This window comes from Telopea speciosissima, chromosome 6 (assembly GCF_018873765.1).
Source record: "Telopea speciosissima isolate NSW1024214 ecotype Mountain lineage chromosome 6, Tspe_v1, whole genome shotgun sequence".
Taxonomy (NCBI): domain Eukaryota; kingdom Viridiplantae; phylum Streptophyta; class Magnoliopsida; order Proteales; family Proteaceae; genus Telopea; species Telopea speciosissima.
This window is the reverse complement of record NC_057921.1, coordinates 52,663,250-52,680,825: the sequence shown is the minus strand read 5'-3', so window position 1 is coordinate 52,680,825 and position 17,576 is coordinate 52,663,250. Positions and strand designations below refer to the sequence as shown.

Below are 17,576 nucleotides of genomic sequence, written 5' to 3'. Positions count from 1 at the left end.
TATACTTTTCTTTACACTACCGTTGATTTTTAAATAAAAATATAGTTATGTTGTTGATGTAGTGGTTGTTGTTTCCTGTTTTATTTTGTAGTAATTTATATAATGCCACATTTTATTATAATTTAATTAATTAAGACCCATATCTAAATTCTAAATGTTGTTTTCGAAGAAAGATGTTTAAAACGAAATAAAAAAATAATAAAACTCTTGATCTTTTGTTATTGTAATTATATTGTTAGCTTTATTTTGAAGTTAAAATCATTCCCTCAAAAAAGAAATTGAAGTAAAATTTAAGATTAATAAATTTAAAACACTATTATCGTTAATATTTATATTATTCATTATCATCAATCCTTAAATAACTTCTAAATACACTCTTTGTAGCTATGCCTTTTAGCTTTCCAAATCTATTCCTTCGCAGTTTGTATCTTCTTTTTTTTTTAATCTTCATTGTCTTCTATTTCAATGACTTCTTTCTTTTTTGTATTTCTTTTCTTAAGTGTATCTGCAATGATTCTTTTGGATGTTCTACTTGAATTGTTCATATCATCGATTTTGAATTAGAAACAGTATATTTGGGATACGCAAGACTTTAAAGACTCTTTGTGCTACAAAATAAAAAATAAACATTAAATATATATTTAAATGTAGTAATTTATTTATTTACTTTAGTAAATTTATTTAAAAAAATTAATATAATTTATTTAAAAAAATTAATATAATTTATTTACTTTTTCTGTTGATTTTGCATATTTAACTACTGATAATCCAGTAATTGTTTCAATATCATTAAATATTGTCACAATTATTGTTTCCGTGTCATCTGAGATCCTAAATTTTACAAAGTACCTGTGAATGTGAAATAATTGTTAATTTAAAATACTATTAAAATAAATATTTGTTGTATTGATTTATTGATAAATTGAAATCTTATTTTCCTGTATACTCTGTATCATCATTTGCGCATTTTTTGCATGTTGCTTTTGGTCCTTTGAGGTGTACCTTTTTGCTACATTTGTACACGTGTTGTACCCATTGCTCTTTAGTTTCAACTTTTGAGATATTCCTTTAATACAATAAAACTTATTCTGGAAATTAGTATATGATAGAATCCTTAAAGCAAAATTGAAAACAGTTGTTATATTTTATATTTTACTAACTTAAGTTACAATATATTAATTTACCGAAACAAATCGTTCTGTATCGACATCGGTGAAAATGGAGATCGGTATCGATTCCTGGCCGATCCTGTATCGGTAGATCGGTACGGACAAGGGTAAAAATGTAATTTTTTTAAAAAAGAAAACATTGGTAATTCTAACCGATCCCGACCGGCACAGATTGGTATCTATTGAGACTGATACCGATTCCTGGCCGATCCCATATCGATGGATTAGTACAGACAAGGATAAAAATATTTAAAAATTAATTTTTTTTTGGAAGAAAATAGGGTAATCTAACCGATGCAAACCGATCCATGTTGGTTGGGATCGGTTAGGTTTACCCCTGTTTTCTTTTTAAAAAAATAGATTTTTTTTTTTTAAAACATTTTTTTCATTGTCCGTATTGATCCACCGATACGGGATTGGCCAGGAATCGGTATCGATCTCCATCTCCACCGATACCGATCGGGGATCGTATTTATCGGACTGTATCGGTTAGGTTACCCTATTTTCTTCCAAAAAATTAGTTTTTTTTTTTTTCAAATATATTTTCACCTTTGTTTATATTGACCCACCGATACAAGATCGCCCAAGAATCGATATTGGTCTCAACCGATACCAATCTAAATCGATCTAGTAAAAATATACCAAAAAAATCTAATTTTTGAACAAAAAATTGCAAACCTAACCGACATATCGATTTGAATCGGTATCGACTGAGACCAATACCAATTCCTGACCGATCTCATATCGGTGGGTTAGTACAAATAAGGGTATAAATATATTTATTTATTATTATTTTTTTTAAAGAAAATAGGGTAACCTAACAGATGCAATCCGATACATATCGTTCCGGACCGGTATCGGTGGAGATGGAGATCGGTATTGATTCCTGGCCGATCCTATATCGGTGGATCGATACGAACAATGGTAAAAATGTAATTTAAAAAAAAAAAAGAAAATCGAGGTAAACCTAACCAATCCCGATCGACACGGATCGGTATTTATTGAGACCGATACCGATTCTTGGCCAATCCCGTATCAATGGATTAGTATGGACAAGGGTAAAAATATTTAAAAAATAATAATTTTTTGGTAAGAAAATAGGGTAATCTAACCGATGTAGACCGATCCGTGTTGGTCGGGATCGGTTAGGTTTACCCCTGTTTTCTTTTTAAAAAATTTAGATTTTTGTTTTTAAACATTTTTTTCATTGTTCATATCGATCCACTGATACAGGAATCGGTGTCAATCTCCATCTCCACCGATATCGATTGGGGACCATATTTATCAGACTGCATCGGTTAGGTTACCCTATTTTCTTCTAAAAAATTATTTTAAAAAAATATATATATTTTTACCTTTATCTATACTGACCCACCGATACAAGATCGACCAGGAATCGGTATTGGTCTCAGCCGATACCTATCTAAATCGATCTATCGGATAGGTTTACCTTCTTTTTTTGTTCAAAAATTATATTTTTTTTTTACATTTTCACCCTTGTCAGTACCAACCCATTGATACGGGATCGACCATGAATCGATATCGGTATTTGCTAAGGAATTGGAGAGAAAGAGAGAGAGAGAGAGAGAGAGAGAGAATTGAGAATAAAAAAGATATTTAAAAAAAAAAAAACAGCAAGAAACGTTTTGAGATTTTGTGGATTCAAATAGAAAGAGAGAGGGGAGATATCATTGAGAATAAAACAGTGTGTTTTGAAAAAAAATTAAAAAAACAACATGCAAAAGAGATAGAGAGAGAATGAATATCTACCTTATTTAATTAAGGGTTTTTTTTTATTGCCTTAATTTTATGAGAGAGAATTGGAGAGAATTTCTCTCCATAATTTCTTACCGAATTACTTTTGGTAAATCTAATTTTGTGGAGAGAACTGGAGAGATTTGCTTTAAATAATAATAAATATTATTAATATTAATTAATTTTAAGAGTAAACTTCTAGTAGACCCCCTGAGGTTTGCAGACATGTCATGTAGCCCCCCTGAGAACTAAAATGTTACATACGGATCCAGAAAACGGATGGAACACTCGTCCCGTTAGAGTCCACAGTTAAGTGATGATGTCATCCTTTTATATCCCAAAAATACCCTTATACATGTTTGATGAAAAAGTAAAAAGATGGAAATTACGTTTATATCCTTCTATTTTCTTCAACCTTAGAAAAGAATATGAACTCAAAGAAGACCGTTGCACCGAAGACCGTTGGAGGAGTTGCAGGCGATTTGATGAAGAGCTTCTCTATTTAAACACATATGTCCATGTGAAATCTGGAGCTCCTCTATGTTAACATCATTTGCCCCATGTAAGATCTGAAGCTCCCTATATGTAAATTTGCCCCATGTGAAATCTTCAGACCGTTGCAAAGCTCTGACTTCTCTCTCCGGTCACTGAAATTTCGGCAAAAGAAGAGTCTTTAAGGTGAGTAAAGTAAATCCCTTAACTTCTATTCTTCCTGCAACTTGATTTCTGTTGTTTATCTCTGCACATCAACCGTAAGAGAAGAGAATGGAACCCTAGCCTATAATTTTCCCCAACTGAGAAATAAAATTTCCTGGTTAATATTATCTTCTCATTCCAGATTTTTTGAATTTTTCCCACTTTGATTCCATCGACTAGAGTGAAACCGGAATATATTCTTGACACTTTGATTTCTGTTGTTTATCTCTGCACATCAACCGTAAGAGAAGATAATGGAACCCTAGCCTATAATTTTCCCCAACTGAGAAGGATAAAATTTCCTGGTTAATATTATCTTCTCATTCTAGATTTTTTGAATTTTTCCTACTTTGATTCCATCGACTAGAGTGAAATCGGAATATGTTCTTGACACTTTGAATTTTTTTCACTATTGCAGATAAGAATGGCCTCAGCTTCTAGTACAAACAGTACCTCAGGTTATATCAAATTTGAGAACAAGAAATGCTACTGTGGACGTAAAGCTATAGTGAAGATATCGGAATCGGAGAAAAATCCAGGAAGGCTATACTACAAATGTGAAGTGGATGGCTGTAACTTTTGGAAATGGGTGTACCCAAATGATGCTCCAACAAGGTCAACTCCCTTGATAGAGTCAGCAAGGAACAACCCTGTTGCTAACAACCCTGTGGTTGGTGGAAGTGAGAATGAACTGTTCCAGTTGAAGAGCACAGTGAACCAAATGCACAAGATGCTTGTTGTAGTCATGTTTGCTGTTCAGTTTACATTAGTGTTGTCTGTTATTAATTTTGTAGTGATGATTATAAAATAATAGATGGAAGTTTTATTACATTTTGTTTGATGTTCTATGGATTGGATTGTCAAAGATAATAGGTGGTAGATCCCCAGTAAGTACATCTGAATCCCTTCAAAGGTTTAAAAAACTAACAACTAAAACACCACCAAATAGGAGCCAAGCTTCACACCTCAAAACCACAATGGATTTGGCTTCTATGGGTCATGGCTCAGAGCAATTCTCACCCAACTCATGATCACTATCCTTCCAACTTCCTTGAGAAGACCACCACCACCACCACCACCAACCAACGATTCGCGTGATGCAGACAAGCAAGCAAGCAAAAGCTTAAAAAAAAAAAAAAAACCCAACCAAGCAAGTTGCATAAGCAAGCAAGCAAGTAAACAACAAACAAGCAAGCAAGCTAAAAAAAAAAAAAAAAAAACCAGCCAAGCAAGCTGGAGCTGGAGCTGCAGCAAGCAAGCAGCAGCAAGCAACAGCAGCAAGTCAGCAGCAGTAGCAACAATATCCCTGTTGAAAATAACTGAAAAATAAAACCATAGTAATATGCATTCAATCCCATGGGAACTCTTGATTTAACATCATCTATCACACCCAAGTGTTAATACAAATTCTGAAAAAACATTCACTTCAAAGTACCACAACCAATCCAAAGTACATATTACAAACACAACATCCACTTCAAAGTCATAATACAAACAACCCCAATAAAATTCACTACAGCACAGCACTAAACTAAATAAAAGAAAGTCTCAGTTCTTCTTCTTTGCTGCCTTTCTCTTTTCTCTAATCTTTGCTGCAGCTACATCCATCTTGGCTCGTGTCTTTGCTTGGCTACTCTTCACAGTGGTAGCTGAAGAAGACTGTGACTTGGTCACTCTCTGAGAGTTGCTGATATCACCCTGGCTCATATTATCATGAGTTCTCTACATAAGCAATAAATATATATGGTTAGTTAAACATGCAAATACAGGTGTGACATGTATATATTGAAGCATAAATAGTTATAGTTATACCTTCACACCAACAATCCGACTAGTAGATGCCCTGCTAACCTTTACTGGAGGTCCCTTACATTTTCTCTTATTATGGCCTACCATGTTGCATCTGCTACATCTGAGGCTTGTTGATCTTTGACTGGATTCCCCTGTAGGTTCTTCATCAGGATCTTTTTTCCTACTTTTTGTTGGTCTACCTTGAATCCTCCTCAACCTTAGAGGCTGAACCACACCAACAGGACCATCTTCTCTCAAATCAGTCAAATCGTCTAGAGGATGGATCATCTCCCTATATACTTCCATGTATTTCTCCACAGTGTAATATGCATCACAGTAGTCTTCAATTCGATACCTCCTCATTGCAATTGCTGATGCAACATGCTTGCAAGGTAGTCCAGTGACATCCCAAACTTTACAAGTACATGACCATTGTCTCAATTTCACCACACACCTTCTTCCAGTAAGCTCAATTACCTCAAATTCATCATCAGCACCACCATGACTAATGCAGTCCCTTGATGCTTCCTGGATTTTGATTATTTTCTTTCTCACCATTGGTGTAAGTGTACCCTGGAAGCTTTGACCCTTTTGAAACTTGTGATACATTCTATCCATGATTTTCAATCTAAGGGTATCAATCAAGGTGAGAATGGGTTTTGTCCTGATGGTGGATACCCATTGGTTAAATGACTCTGACATGTTGTTGGTAATATGGTCGCTCTTCACTCCAGTATCAAAAGCATGTCTAGCCCACATGCTTTTGGGATCTTTCATCAACTACTCATATGCTGTATTATCCATGGTTCTGATGTCATTCATTGCACTTTCAAACTGATTCACAGTACATACTGAAGATGCAGTCCAAAAGTGTTTCCTAAATGCATCACCTAGATATTTTTTCTTGAAATTCTGATTGAGATGGCGACTACAATACCTAATGTAGGCATTAGGGAAGACTAAAGCAATAGCATCCCCTAGACCCTACAAACATAAACATGCATTTTATATATCAGTTAGATACTCTATTATTATACATTATTAACCAATTGACATGATTTAATAAGAAAGTATAGTATACACACCTTTTGTTTATCTGACATGAAAGTCAACATCCTATTAGCATCATCCGGGTCTATGATATCATGTAACAGATTCAAAAAAAACAGCCAACTTTCTTTGCACTCAACCTCCACTACAGCATATGCAATAGGGAACAACCCTTTGTTCCCATCCACTGATATAGCAGACAGTAACACTCCACCATAACTGCCCTTGAGGTGGCATCCATCAAGACCTATAAATGGTCTGCACCCCTTCAGGAAACGCCTTGCACATGCTCTGAAACAAATAAAAACTCTCAAGAACACAGGATTGACTGTGTCCAACTCATGCTCTTGTCTACTCTCATACTCTATTATGAATTTACTCCCAGGGTTTTTCTCCAGAACCAATCCACCATATGCAGGTAACCGAGCATAGCTACCTTCATTGATTTCTTGAGCAATCCTACATGCCCTGTACAGTCGTTGGTAAGGAAGTTGAATATGATATTTCTGAAGCAGAAACTCATTAATGGCACTGGGCTTCATTTCATGATCAGCCTTGATAAGAGGAGCAATTTGTTTTCCAACCCAACGAATTATAGCATGCTTAATTGACTGTTTCCTTTCACAGATGTGCTTACTTTCATAAGACTTTATCTTGTATGTCACACCATCAACAATGGGTGATGCATGGATTCTCTAAATACAACCCTCTGCTGCACATTCTACAGTCACTCTAGTTCTCTCATTTCTCTTGAATTGCATTTGAAACCCCTCTTGCACCACAAAATCTTGGAGGGCAGCTCTGAACTTGGTCACATTATCAAATACCTGACCTAATTGCAATTTCACTTTTCCTTCGCCCTCATCTTCATTTACATCTATATTGGAAAACTGCCCATAAAATTCTTTAGAATCATACCCATCTAAATCATCATCACTCAAATCTTCTTCTATTTCATATTCTACATCATCTTCATCACTTGAACCATCTTCTTGTTCACTTTCTTCTTCCCATTCATTGTCACTATTATGTGCCCATTCATCATCAGTACCATCACTCTGGCTATCAACATCAACATCTTTAGTCAAACCCATTCGGTACATGGTACTTTCTCAAGAACTGATCACTATCCTTCAACCCCATGGGAGTTGCATCAGTCTGTTAGGACTCGTGTATATCCAATGGCAACACTACTAGCCCTTGAATTATCATTACTAGTAGGTGAAGGATTGCGAGCGACGATCCCATTACCACTACAAGTGGCACTAGTAGTAGCCCTACATACAATTGGACCCCTTCTCACTGGTTGTTTTTCCCTTCTAGCTGACCAAGGTTGTTCTCTATAAACAATGTGATTGGGATGCCCATTGATTGTATACACTCCTTCATTTTTAGACAGCCTATGTTGCACATCATAAACAAAAAATCTAACTGGATTCACCCCAAATTCATCATATATGTTATAGACCTTTGCATCATTTGTTAACAATTTTTCATCATTATTCGGGAGTATGGCTTTCACCTTAAAGGTCACATCATGTCCTGTGGGGACATGTTTGATTACTCCATTATATATGTCCAAGATCATGTCCAAGTAGCCATATGTATCCTTGTCAACAAATTTTGTTTCCTTCACCATATACCAATTGTACTCAACTTCATGTAACACAGACATTGCTGTACAATTGACAAAGTGAGCCCAAATATGTCTCCTACAATTCTGCAAAGCACAAACCATATATAACTATATAATTTATAACTTTTAATCTAAGCTTACAACATCTCTTATTCTAATTTTCAAGCTTTTCTTTAAAATTTAGCCTTTTCATGCTTTTATCCATTGCCTTGGTCATTTTCTAATGGCAGTAAATATAATAAGAAGCCAACTGGAAAAAGAATCAAGTACTGATAATCACCTAATGATGCTAATTATTTTTTCAAGGATCCCCATAAGCCTACTTTTACACTTTGCAATACTAGGGCAGCAACTGCAATTGGTTGAAAGGGTTGAAAGATCAAATGTTTCCACACTACAAATTGCTTTTTTTAAGTCTGAAATTTATTATGTACCTCTGTGGTCTGGATCAGGGTTTGTAATTAGAACCAATGTGCTCTGTGGTTTGTGTCTAATTAGAACCTAGGTATAGGCGTTGCTGCTTTTGGGGTTATAGATGAGGGCTAAGATGATCCAAATCAGACGTGCTGAGTTGAGCCATTTCAGGAGGGATAAGGTCCAAGGGTCATTTAGCAATCCTAAATGCTGAAAATTGGCCCAAAATTTACTTCCTTTTGGATTGAAAGCATCAAACTAGTGTCACTTAATAAAATTGTAATAGAGCAAGACATACGAGACAGAGAAAATGTAATACAGAGAATCGAGACAGTTGAGAGAGTAAGAGAGAGAGACAGAGTACCTTAGTGGATGGTGGAAGAGGGACAGAGAGCCGAGAGAGATACAAAGAGTTATAGCTCGAGGGATATGGCGGTGGTCCTTCAATTTCCTTGTGTAAACGAAACCACAGAGGTGAAGAAGAGGTCCTTCGCAATCCTTCCTCACAGCAGTGGTGACAACGGCGGTGCACAGCAGCGGCAGATTTGAAGAAGATGAAGCAGCAGAGCGCAGTGTCCTTCACAATACTTCCTCACGGCAGTGGTGACAACGGCGGTGCACAGCAGAGGGGGAGATGAAGAAATGAAGAAGATCATCCTCTCTATGGTGAAAACGGCGCTGTTCTCTTTCAAACCTAGCAGAGGAAGAAGAGAAAGAAGAGTAAAGTTAGAAGACGATGGCTTAGGGATTAGCAGAAGGGTAATTTGGACTTTTACCTATCCATGACTTGCTGACATCATCCATTCACTAGTTTTCTCTAACGGGACGAGTGTTCCATCCGTTTTCTGGATCCGTATGTAACATTTTAGTTCTCAGGGGGGCTACATGACATGTCTGCAAACCTCAGGGGGTCTACTAGAAGTCTAATTTTAATTACAAACAGTAATTAATACTAAGGGTACCTAAGATTAAGAATTTATAAGAAAGAATGACATAAAGATTAAGATTTGAAGAATGGAATTTTAGATAAGACTAAAGGGTACAATAGGTAAATGTAAGATTTACCACTAATTAAAAATAACAATAATTAATACTAAGGGTACCTAAGATTATGAAATTATAAGAAAGAATGACATAAAGATTAAGAATTGAATAATGGAATTTTAGATAAGAATGAAGGGTAGAATAGGTAATTGAAAGATTGGTCACAACGTGCTTTTATATAATAGTATGATAGTATGATTTAGGGAGCAAAAATGCCACTTGGTCATGCATCACATGCCGCTCCTGCGCCTAAATATAGGGACGCACATAGTGACCTTGCACCCCCTGGAAAGACGGAAATGACCAGGGGTGTGGCGATCATTTCACGCACTACTATGTGAGGAGGTGTTTATAATTTATTACCATAAAGAAATAACAGAAGGTTTCCTTCGCCCATGAAGGAGGAAGAATCCCTTCAACCATTTTTTAAACTCTGTTGGATCAAAATCATTAAATCAATGTCCTTCAAATAAAAGCTCATGAGTAAATCATGTAGTATATAGATGAAATATATATACCATGTGTTATCTGATAAATATACATAGAAAACTAGGGAAAAGGCTGGGCATGCACGATGTCGGGCTGCCCAACCATGTGTTTGTCTATCTCCCCACCCCCTGTGAAATTATGCAACTGTCCAACCCTTCTTGTGCCCCCCATTGGTGCATGCCATAAGCTTGTGGAAAACAAGCAACGTGCCCAACCCTCGCCCATAAAACTAATGCAAGTACGATTTGTTTTTCTTCCACCTTCATATAAAATTACATACAACCCAAGAACGAACTCGAATCTCTTAACTACAAATATAAATCATATTTGAGCGACGAGCTTGTATTTAAAGTCAAAGGAGCCCTAGAAAAGAGCTTGAGATTGTTACCGGACAGGGAGATTGTTGTGGAAGAAGAAACTGAAGCTATTCTTCTTCTCTCTATCTCTAGTTTGTTATCAGAGAGGGCAAAATGTTGTCGAATAAGAAACTTGATATTTCCCAAGTGACACTGAGTGGGGGTGAATCAGTGTCTTCAAAAACTATTTTACAACAAGAACAGATAACCACACACACTAACGGAATTCTTCGAGCAAAACCTGATTAGTTGGGGCAATCTCAAGTTTACTAATCCCACACACGAGTGTATGCATGTCTACCTCGCTACCACATAATGGTCAGGTCTACTAAACAATGCACACCTACTTTGCAAAGCACACATTCCAAATATCCAATAAAAAAAAAAACACAATCACACACTACAACAGATATATGTGGTTTGACCAAGATGCCTATGTCCACGGAGAAATACCCTATTAGGCTTTTCGTATTTTCCTCAATACACAACTCAATATCAGCCATTATAACGACTCAGGAACAATAGTCATTGCTTTGGTTTGTGCAACAACTCCATACCCTAGACAAGCCCCAACTTGCTAAGTTACAATGCAAAAATTGAAAATCAAATTTCACTCCAATACATTGTTGTTCTAGGTTTTTCAACGTTCAACAAATCATAGAAAAACAAAAATTGGGATTTAAAATTATGGAATACCTTTGCATATGTATTCCCATTGATGATCACTTGCACGACGCACACTTGGAGATATGAACACGTTTAATACTCCATCGTAGCAGTCACAATCATCCAAACAAACTTTTTGTACAAAAGGGTACCCTTCTTTGCTCACTGGAATTGCTTTCTAATGCTCTCAGAATGTTCCCCTTTAGTTTTTGAGAACACAAGCTGCAACCAATTTCGATTTTGTTACAATTCAAAGGTCACGAGATGCGGAATACAGGTTTTGCAAGACACGGGCTCGAGCGAGTCAGATTCTGATCATCCAATCGAGAATCTAATTCGCTAGTTAAAAGAGATTTGTTGGATCTTGAACCTTCCCTCGCATGAAGAGTGGGCTTACTCGTAGCCAAACAAAAAATAGAAATCTTGGAAGGAGGTTTTGTGTATGTGCCTAACACCGGAGAGGGACTACGGAGGTCCATCGACGGATCAAATACAAACCATTTGATTGAGTTGTAAAATGCAGGATGAATTACGGTCATTAGATCTTTAAAATCACCATATGGAGGGAGCATGATCAACGCAAGCCCGTGGAATATTCCAACACGACCACTTAATACCAAAGTAAGTGTAAAAACGACATCGATTCAGTATTTCAAGGAGCACTAATTCCTATGGGTCGGGCCAATGAAACGACTCACGAGAGAATCTTCCCCGTCTCCAACTTACACATCTACATTCTAAGCCTCCAGATCTAAATCTACAGATGTGGCTGTCATCCAACCATCCCCTATTTCACTCCATACTCTTGAATCTATTATATTAAGTTGATTCGGCCACTAAAATGCCCAAAAATGAAATCTAGGGTATGCCTTCGTCATTTAAGGCCTTTTTTTTCGGATTGCAAAGGCAAAAGAGAGAACATGCCCTGTGGAATGAAGTTACTGGAATCATATCTAATTGCAGGGAAAACTCACAATATGTTCCCCCAAAATTCTCCAAACTTTCTCAATATGCTCTGTTTTAACGTGATTATACAAAAATTGCTAATTTGCTATAACTTTATTCTCTGACATCAAAACAATGCGATTCTAGCAATGTTAGAAAGAAGACTCAACGAACTACAATTTTCATGTAGATTATTTTGCCCAGTCCAATCATTAAGCCTTCCAAAATTAGCTCTAAACAGGTTGCCACTACGTGAACCTATGAAATCAACATTTTTATTATACGAGGCCTTTACCTGGTGCTTCCACCTTTTGCCAAACATTGTGTAAGGCTATAATAGTTGGTTTGGACCTTAAACAAGACCAGGTGAGTTTATGGAGGTAGTTTTGTACTTTCGTGGGTTAGGGTTTTCTCTATATTGTCGTGTGAAAACACTATATCTAGGGATTATCATTAAGAACTACAATTGACCTGTGTTAGGAAATAACAACACAACAAAATTGCGATTTGCAAAAGAAAATGAAGAGAAAGAGAAAGCACACACACACAAGATAACGATTTACGTAGTTCACTCCCAAGAAAGTAGGCTACATCCATGGCCAAGTGATAGTTCAGATCCACTATTTCGATGAACAAATGACAAACCTGGAACTTTCTCCAGGCTAACTTGAACCTTGGTTTCGAGATCCATAAGTTGTTTTTTTGCCATAATTCTTATTGTGTTGCCTATTTTTGACATTTTAAACTCAATCCATGCATTAGTTTCACATAGTGAACACTAAAAATATTACTTGTGGTTTTGATCCAAGTTTGATAATGTATATTGTTCTTGGATATGGTGTCGAATAATGTTTGATCGGAACATAACTCTTTCAATATAAATGAGATTTAAGCAATCTTTGATTTGTTATAAAACTTGTTTTGATAGCTTTCCAACAAGTCCAACATTGCTTAAATCTGATTTATATTGAAAGAGTTATGTATCCGCCAAATTTAATTTGGTGTGCGCGAATGCTGTCAAAATCGCTCTGAATGAAAATATTTTTTTGAACATCAAAACAAATGAATATTTTACCATATTTTTTATTTTTAGCAATGTTTTACCACATTAAGATTCATGGAATTTTTAGATTTGAGAAAAACCCCAACAAAAGAAATTAAAATATTGCACCTACCGTTGAAAATCCAATTTTTGTTCTTCAATTGGGGGTTGACTTTCTTTCCTTTTGGAATTTGAAATTTTAACTATTTTTATTGGATTCAAATAGGGGGGTATTTGCTTATTTATGAAACATATCTTAAGTAAATGAAATACAAATACAAATACAAAAACATTTACTTAAATGATATTAGACATAACTAAGTGTTTGTCTTGGTTTTTGGCATAAATACCTATTTGTCCTAGGTTCGAGCCAAGTTTCCCCTAGTTTCGATGGGCATGTGTCGAAACCATCAAAATATGGTCAAAACCATCGAAACCCGGCCAAATTCAGGGATTTTATAAAATCTCTCTTCAACTCATCTCAAAAACCTATAAAACCGAGTTAACTCGATGGTTTCGACAGGTTTCGATCAAGTTTTTCTTCCATGGTTCTAACCATTGGTTTTGATTGGATAGGATCCAAAATAGTGTCATCGAAGGGTATTTTGAAAAGAGGGAAAGAATATGTATTATATGTAAAAAGTAACTAATTAAATAATAAAAATAACAATTATCTAATTAGATAAACTAGTTTTTTTTGGGTACGAATTAGATAAACTAGTTAAATACATTAAAAAAAAAAAAAAGAGGAGAGAGAAAAATATATGTTTGGGTCATAGTTTATTTATGGGTTTTAGTCTTAGATCCTAACTGTTCTCAAAACGTAATACATAGTTTAAAGCATGGATGTATGAAAATTAACCTTAAACCCTCTAGAGGCAACAAAGCATAGTGAACATTTCTTTCGTAGAACACTACCTTTGTAGTTCCCCCCAAAAAAATTATACTATATTAACTTCATTCTATTGTTTTCCGTAATCAATGTGAGACTAAATAGTTTCCACTACTTAATTTGTTTTACTAAAAACAACATCAGAGATGTCTTGAGTTCAAAACTCTTGGGAGACAAAGCAACCAAAAAATTACTCTCTTAAGTATTTTCATCAATCTTTAACAACACAGAAAAGTGACATCCCACTCCCCGGCTTAAAAGGCCTTGTCTTATGCGTGTGAGACTAATTGACCATACTCCACTCATTGGTTTTTTGAAGCTTGTCTTACGTTGGACACGCTTCAATATATAAATTTGCTCTCTATCCAATTAAAAAATAAAAAAAAATAAAAACTACTCCAGTTAGGCCATTGCAGCACATGGAAAAACTAGTTTGAGGTGACATTGGAACTTTAGATCTATAATTAAGAGTATTGTCCAGCGGCCTTTTATGGTTCTACTTTAAAGCCGCCAAAGATATACATCGACCTCTTATCTTAGGAAGGTAATGTCTTGGTCCCGACATCCCTCCCTCCCATAGGACTCACAACAAACCTATTGTAGAAACTTGGCCTGATATTTCTAAGTCACTAATTTCCCTAGTGTTATGGAAAACAAATATCACATGCATGGAAAACGTGCACCCAAACAAGACTTATCTTTGTACTACTGTAACAAGAAAAGGACAACACTTCAAGAGCAAAAGAGCATAGAGACATTTCCTAAGTTGGCTAACAGAAATATTGTCTTAACTAATTGAGAACTAAAGATACCAATCTGTAGTTTAATTCCATCTACTTCACTTATGATTAGGGCTGTTTTGGTATTATTTCTATTTCAGAAGTTGTTTGAATTGATTTCTACACCTTACTTTAGGTTAGATTTGGTATAATTTCTATTTCAAATTTAGACTGATTTCTTGAAATTATCAACAAGTAGATTTTCAATTAAAAAATTGAAATTGTTTCGATTGTATCAATATAAAATATTTTAAAAACAACAAAAATCCATTTGGTAGTTCAATTTTTAAGAATAGATTCTTAATATTTCTTTGGGAAGGGTGGTGGGAGCGGGGGCTAGGAAGGGCGTGGTGGTGAGACCATTAGTAGTAGAGGAAAACTGAGGAAGAGTGGTGTTTTATTTTTAACATGAAATTAGTACTATGCCCATCAAATTAACCACGTGCTCATTAAAAACAATAAAAAGCAAGAGTGAAATCAAATGGAATAAAAATTATGAAATAAATGAGGAGCTATTTCATTTGATTTTTAGTTTACTGAAATAAGGTGCAAAAATCAAACCAAACTATTTTGAAATTGCATTTGCTCTTGCTTTTTAATGAACATGTGGTTAATTATTGTTAAGAAAACAACGTCTAGAATGACGATTTGCAAAAGAAAACGAGAAACAGAGAAAGCACACAACACACAACATCAAAGATTTACGTGGTTCACCCCAAGATGGGAAGCTACGTCCACGGTCGAGCAATAGAACAGATTTCACTATTTTTTGAAAATGTTACAAAATCTCTCATACAATCCTGTCAGAGATAAGAACATTATATAGAGAAGCCCTAACCCAAGGAAGTACAAAAATACCCCTGGACACAGAAATTGTCAAACCGAACAGGGTTGGACAAAAAACATAACATATATCCCAAAATATACCGTTTCGAAGATCTCAACTAGCTCAACACAATACCCAGCCCTGGGCATGGATGTACGCCATTTTTCGGTAATCTGAGATCATTTCGAGGCCGAAATGACCCTCCGAAGATCCCAATGGCACATCTAGATCGAAAATCAGGCTTCACCAATAATAATTATTTGATGGGCAAAGAAGTAATTTCATGTTAAAAGTAAAAAACCACCCCTCTTCTTTTTCTTCTCCTGATGGTCTCCCCACCATCACCACCCTCTCCCAAAGAAATATAGGGAATTTATTTACATAAATTGAACTATATATCCAATGGCTTTCTTATTCTTGAAATATTTAAGATTAATTAAAGCAAACAATTTCAATTTCTCAACAAAAAATCTATTTTTGGACTAATTTCATGAAATCAAAATCATACAAAATCAGCAACTGATGCTTAATTAATTTACACCCTCGAGTATATTCTCTGTATCTTAGGGCATGTTTGGTCCATCAGATGGTGACATTAGTTCTTAAAATAAATGAAAAGCTTTATGGCTTTGTTAAAAGTAGGTTTACCTATCTGAAGGGTGGTGCCCTCCAAGGAGTTCCCTATAACTCAAAAGCAATGGGCCTCCACAACCACAAATGGAAGAAAAAGAAGAGAACAGAAAGAAAAGGGTGGTTTAGGTTGTGGAAAATCTAAGGAAAGTGGAGATAAGCCCTTCCTCACACTATGAGGAAAAAGCATCTTCTACCCATGAGAGAGAAAAAAAACTTTGTTTTGTGAGTTAGGTCATACAGAAAGTGACCCAAAAAGATGTTACAACTTAGGGCAATCATTCAATAACCTCTCATCTTGATGTGCTGTGATGGTTCCATGAAATTCACAAGTCTAAGGAAATAATAATTCCATAGACCCTTTTTCTAAAACCAAACTGACAACTCTTTCTGCCATTCCAGCTATTGAATTTGAAGATTGTAATTTCATCATATCATCTGTACTAAGCCAACTACCTTTTTTTTTTTTTAATATGGAAACTAAGTCAAGTACTTCAGTTATTGCATGGTTAGTAGATATGGGTCCATACTCCTTTGAGCTTTGCTTAAAGAAAGTATTGAGAAGCTCATCTCCACATAAATGGAAGTAATTTCCATAGACAAACTAGCAGGTTTTTAGGACCCACCCCATTTCATGGTAGGTAGAAAATCCAGCCTAAATGGATGGTATATGTTTCACATTCTTTGTGCTGGTTGGAAAATTACAAAGTGCTGCATTTCAAAAAGTAAGCAGCAATCTAATTGTTGTTTAAGAATTAACAGTGCAGATGACAAAAACAATAAAATCACACACACAAAATACAACGATTCATATGGTTCATCCAAGATGGGCTACATCCATAGTTGAGCATAAGTTAGAGCTTCCACTATTCTGTTGAAGAAATTACAAAACCCTCACACACCTCACCTCACGAGATAATTCCTATATATATGGTCTTACGCATTACAATATAGACCTTAATTTTCAAAAGGAGAATTTTTTTTAATAGGGGAATGTATCGCCTACGTCCACACAGTGGGGGGGGGGAGGAATGATTGCCTCTCCCCCAATGAAAGACAAAAATCTCACTGCACATGTGCTTACGTGCACTCTCATTGGCTCACACTACCCTATAGGGAACTCTTGCCTTTTCAAAAATTCAAAACCGCTCCAGTATAAATGACTCCCAAAAGTTCAGCTTGGAGGCTCCCACCGAATTGTTATCCTCTTTTGTTACTGCACGGTGCAGTGCTATAGAGGCCATGTGGCATAGTGGACCCCACATGATGCACATGGCCTCTACAGCCACCGCACGATGCAACACTGCACCGCCAGTAACAAGATAGGATAAAAATTTGACTCCCACCTGAGCCCACTTTGACGATGAATGGGACCACCAGTTTAGATGAAGAGTGA

General features: G+C 35.8%; 1 protein-coding gene across 1 annotated transcript; it reads right to left on the bottom strand.

Annotated features, from left to right (window-relative positions):
- Window positions 1-6,191: 6,191 nt before the first annotated feature.
- On the bottom strand, window positions 6,192-7,555 carry LOC122665917. Its single transcript, XM_043862045.1, has 3 exons — window positions 7,289-7,555; window positions 6,497-7,156; window positions 6,192-6,395 (listed from the first exon to the last, which is right to left on the bottom strand). Exons 1-3 carry the CDS (start codon window positions 7,553-7,555, stop codon window positions 6,192-6,194), a joined length of 1,131 nt encoding a protein of 376 aa, XP_043717980.1.
- Between the last annotated feature and the right edge of the window lie 10,021 nt (window positions 7,556-17,576).

Excerpts from the sequence above, each read along its gene's own strand:
- LOC122665917 (XM_043862045.1), bottom strand. The coding sequence starts at position 7,555 with ATGGGTTTGACTAAAGATGTTGATGTTGATAGCCAGAGTGATGGTACT. Across the intron at positions 7,157-7,288 it reads TGAAATTGCAATTAGGTCAG|AGAATCCATGCATCACCCAT; the intron begins GTATTTGATAAT and ends GGTTGTATTTAG. Across the intron at positions 6,396-6,496 it reads TCATGTCAGATAAACAAAAG|GGTCTAGGGGATGCTATTGC; the intron begins GTGTGTATACTA and ends TTATGTTTGTAG.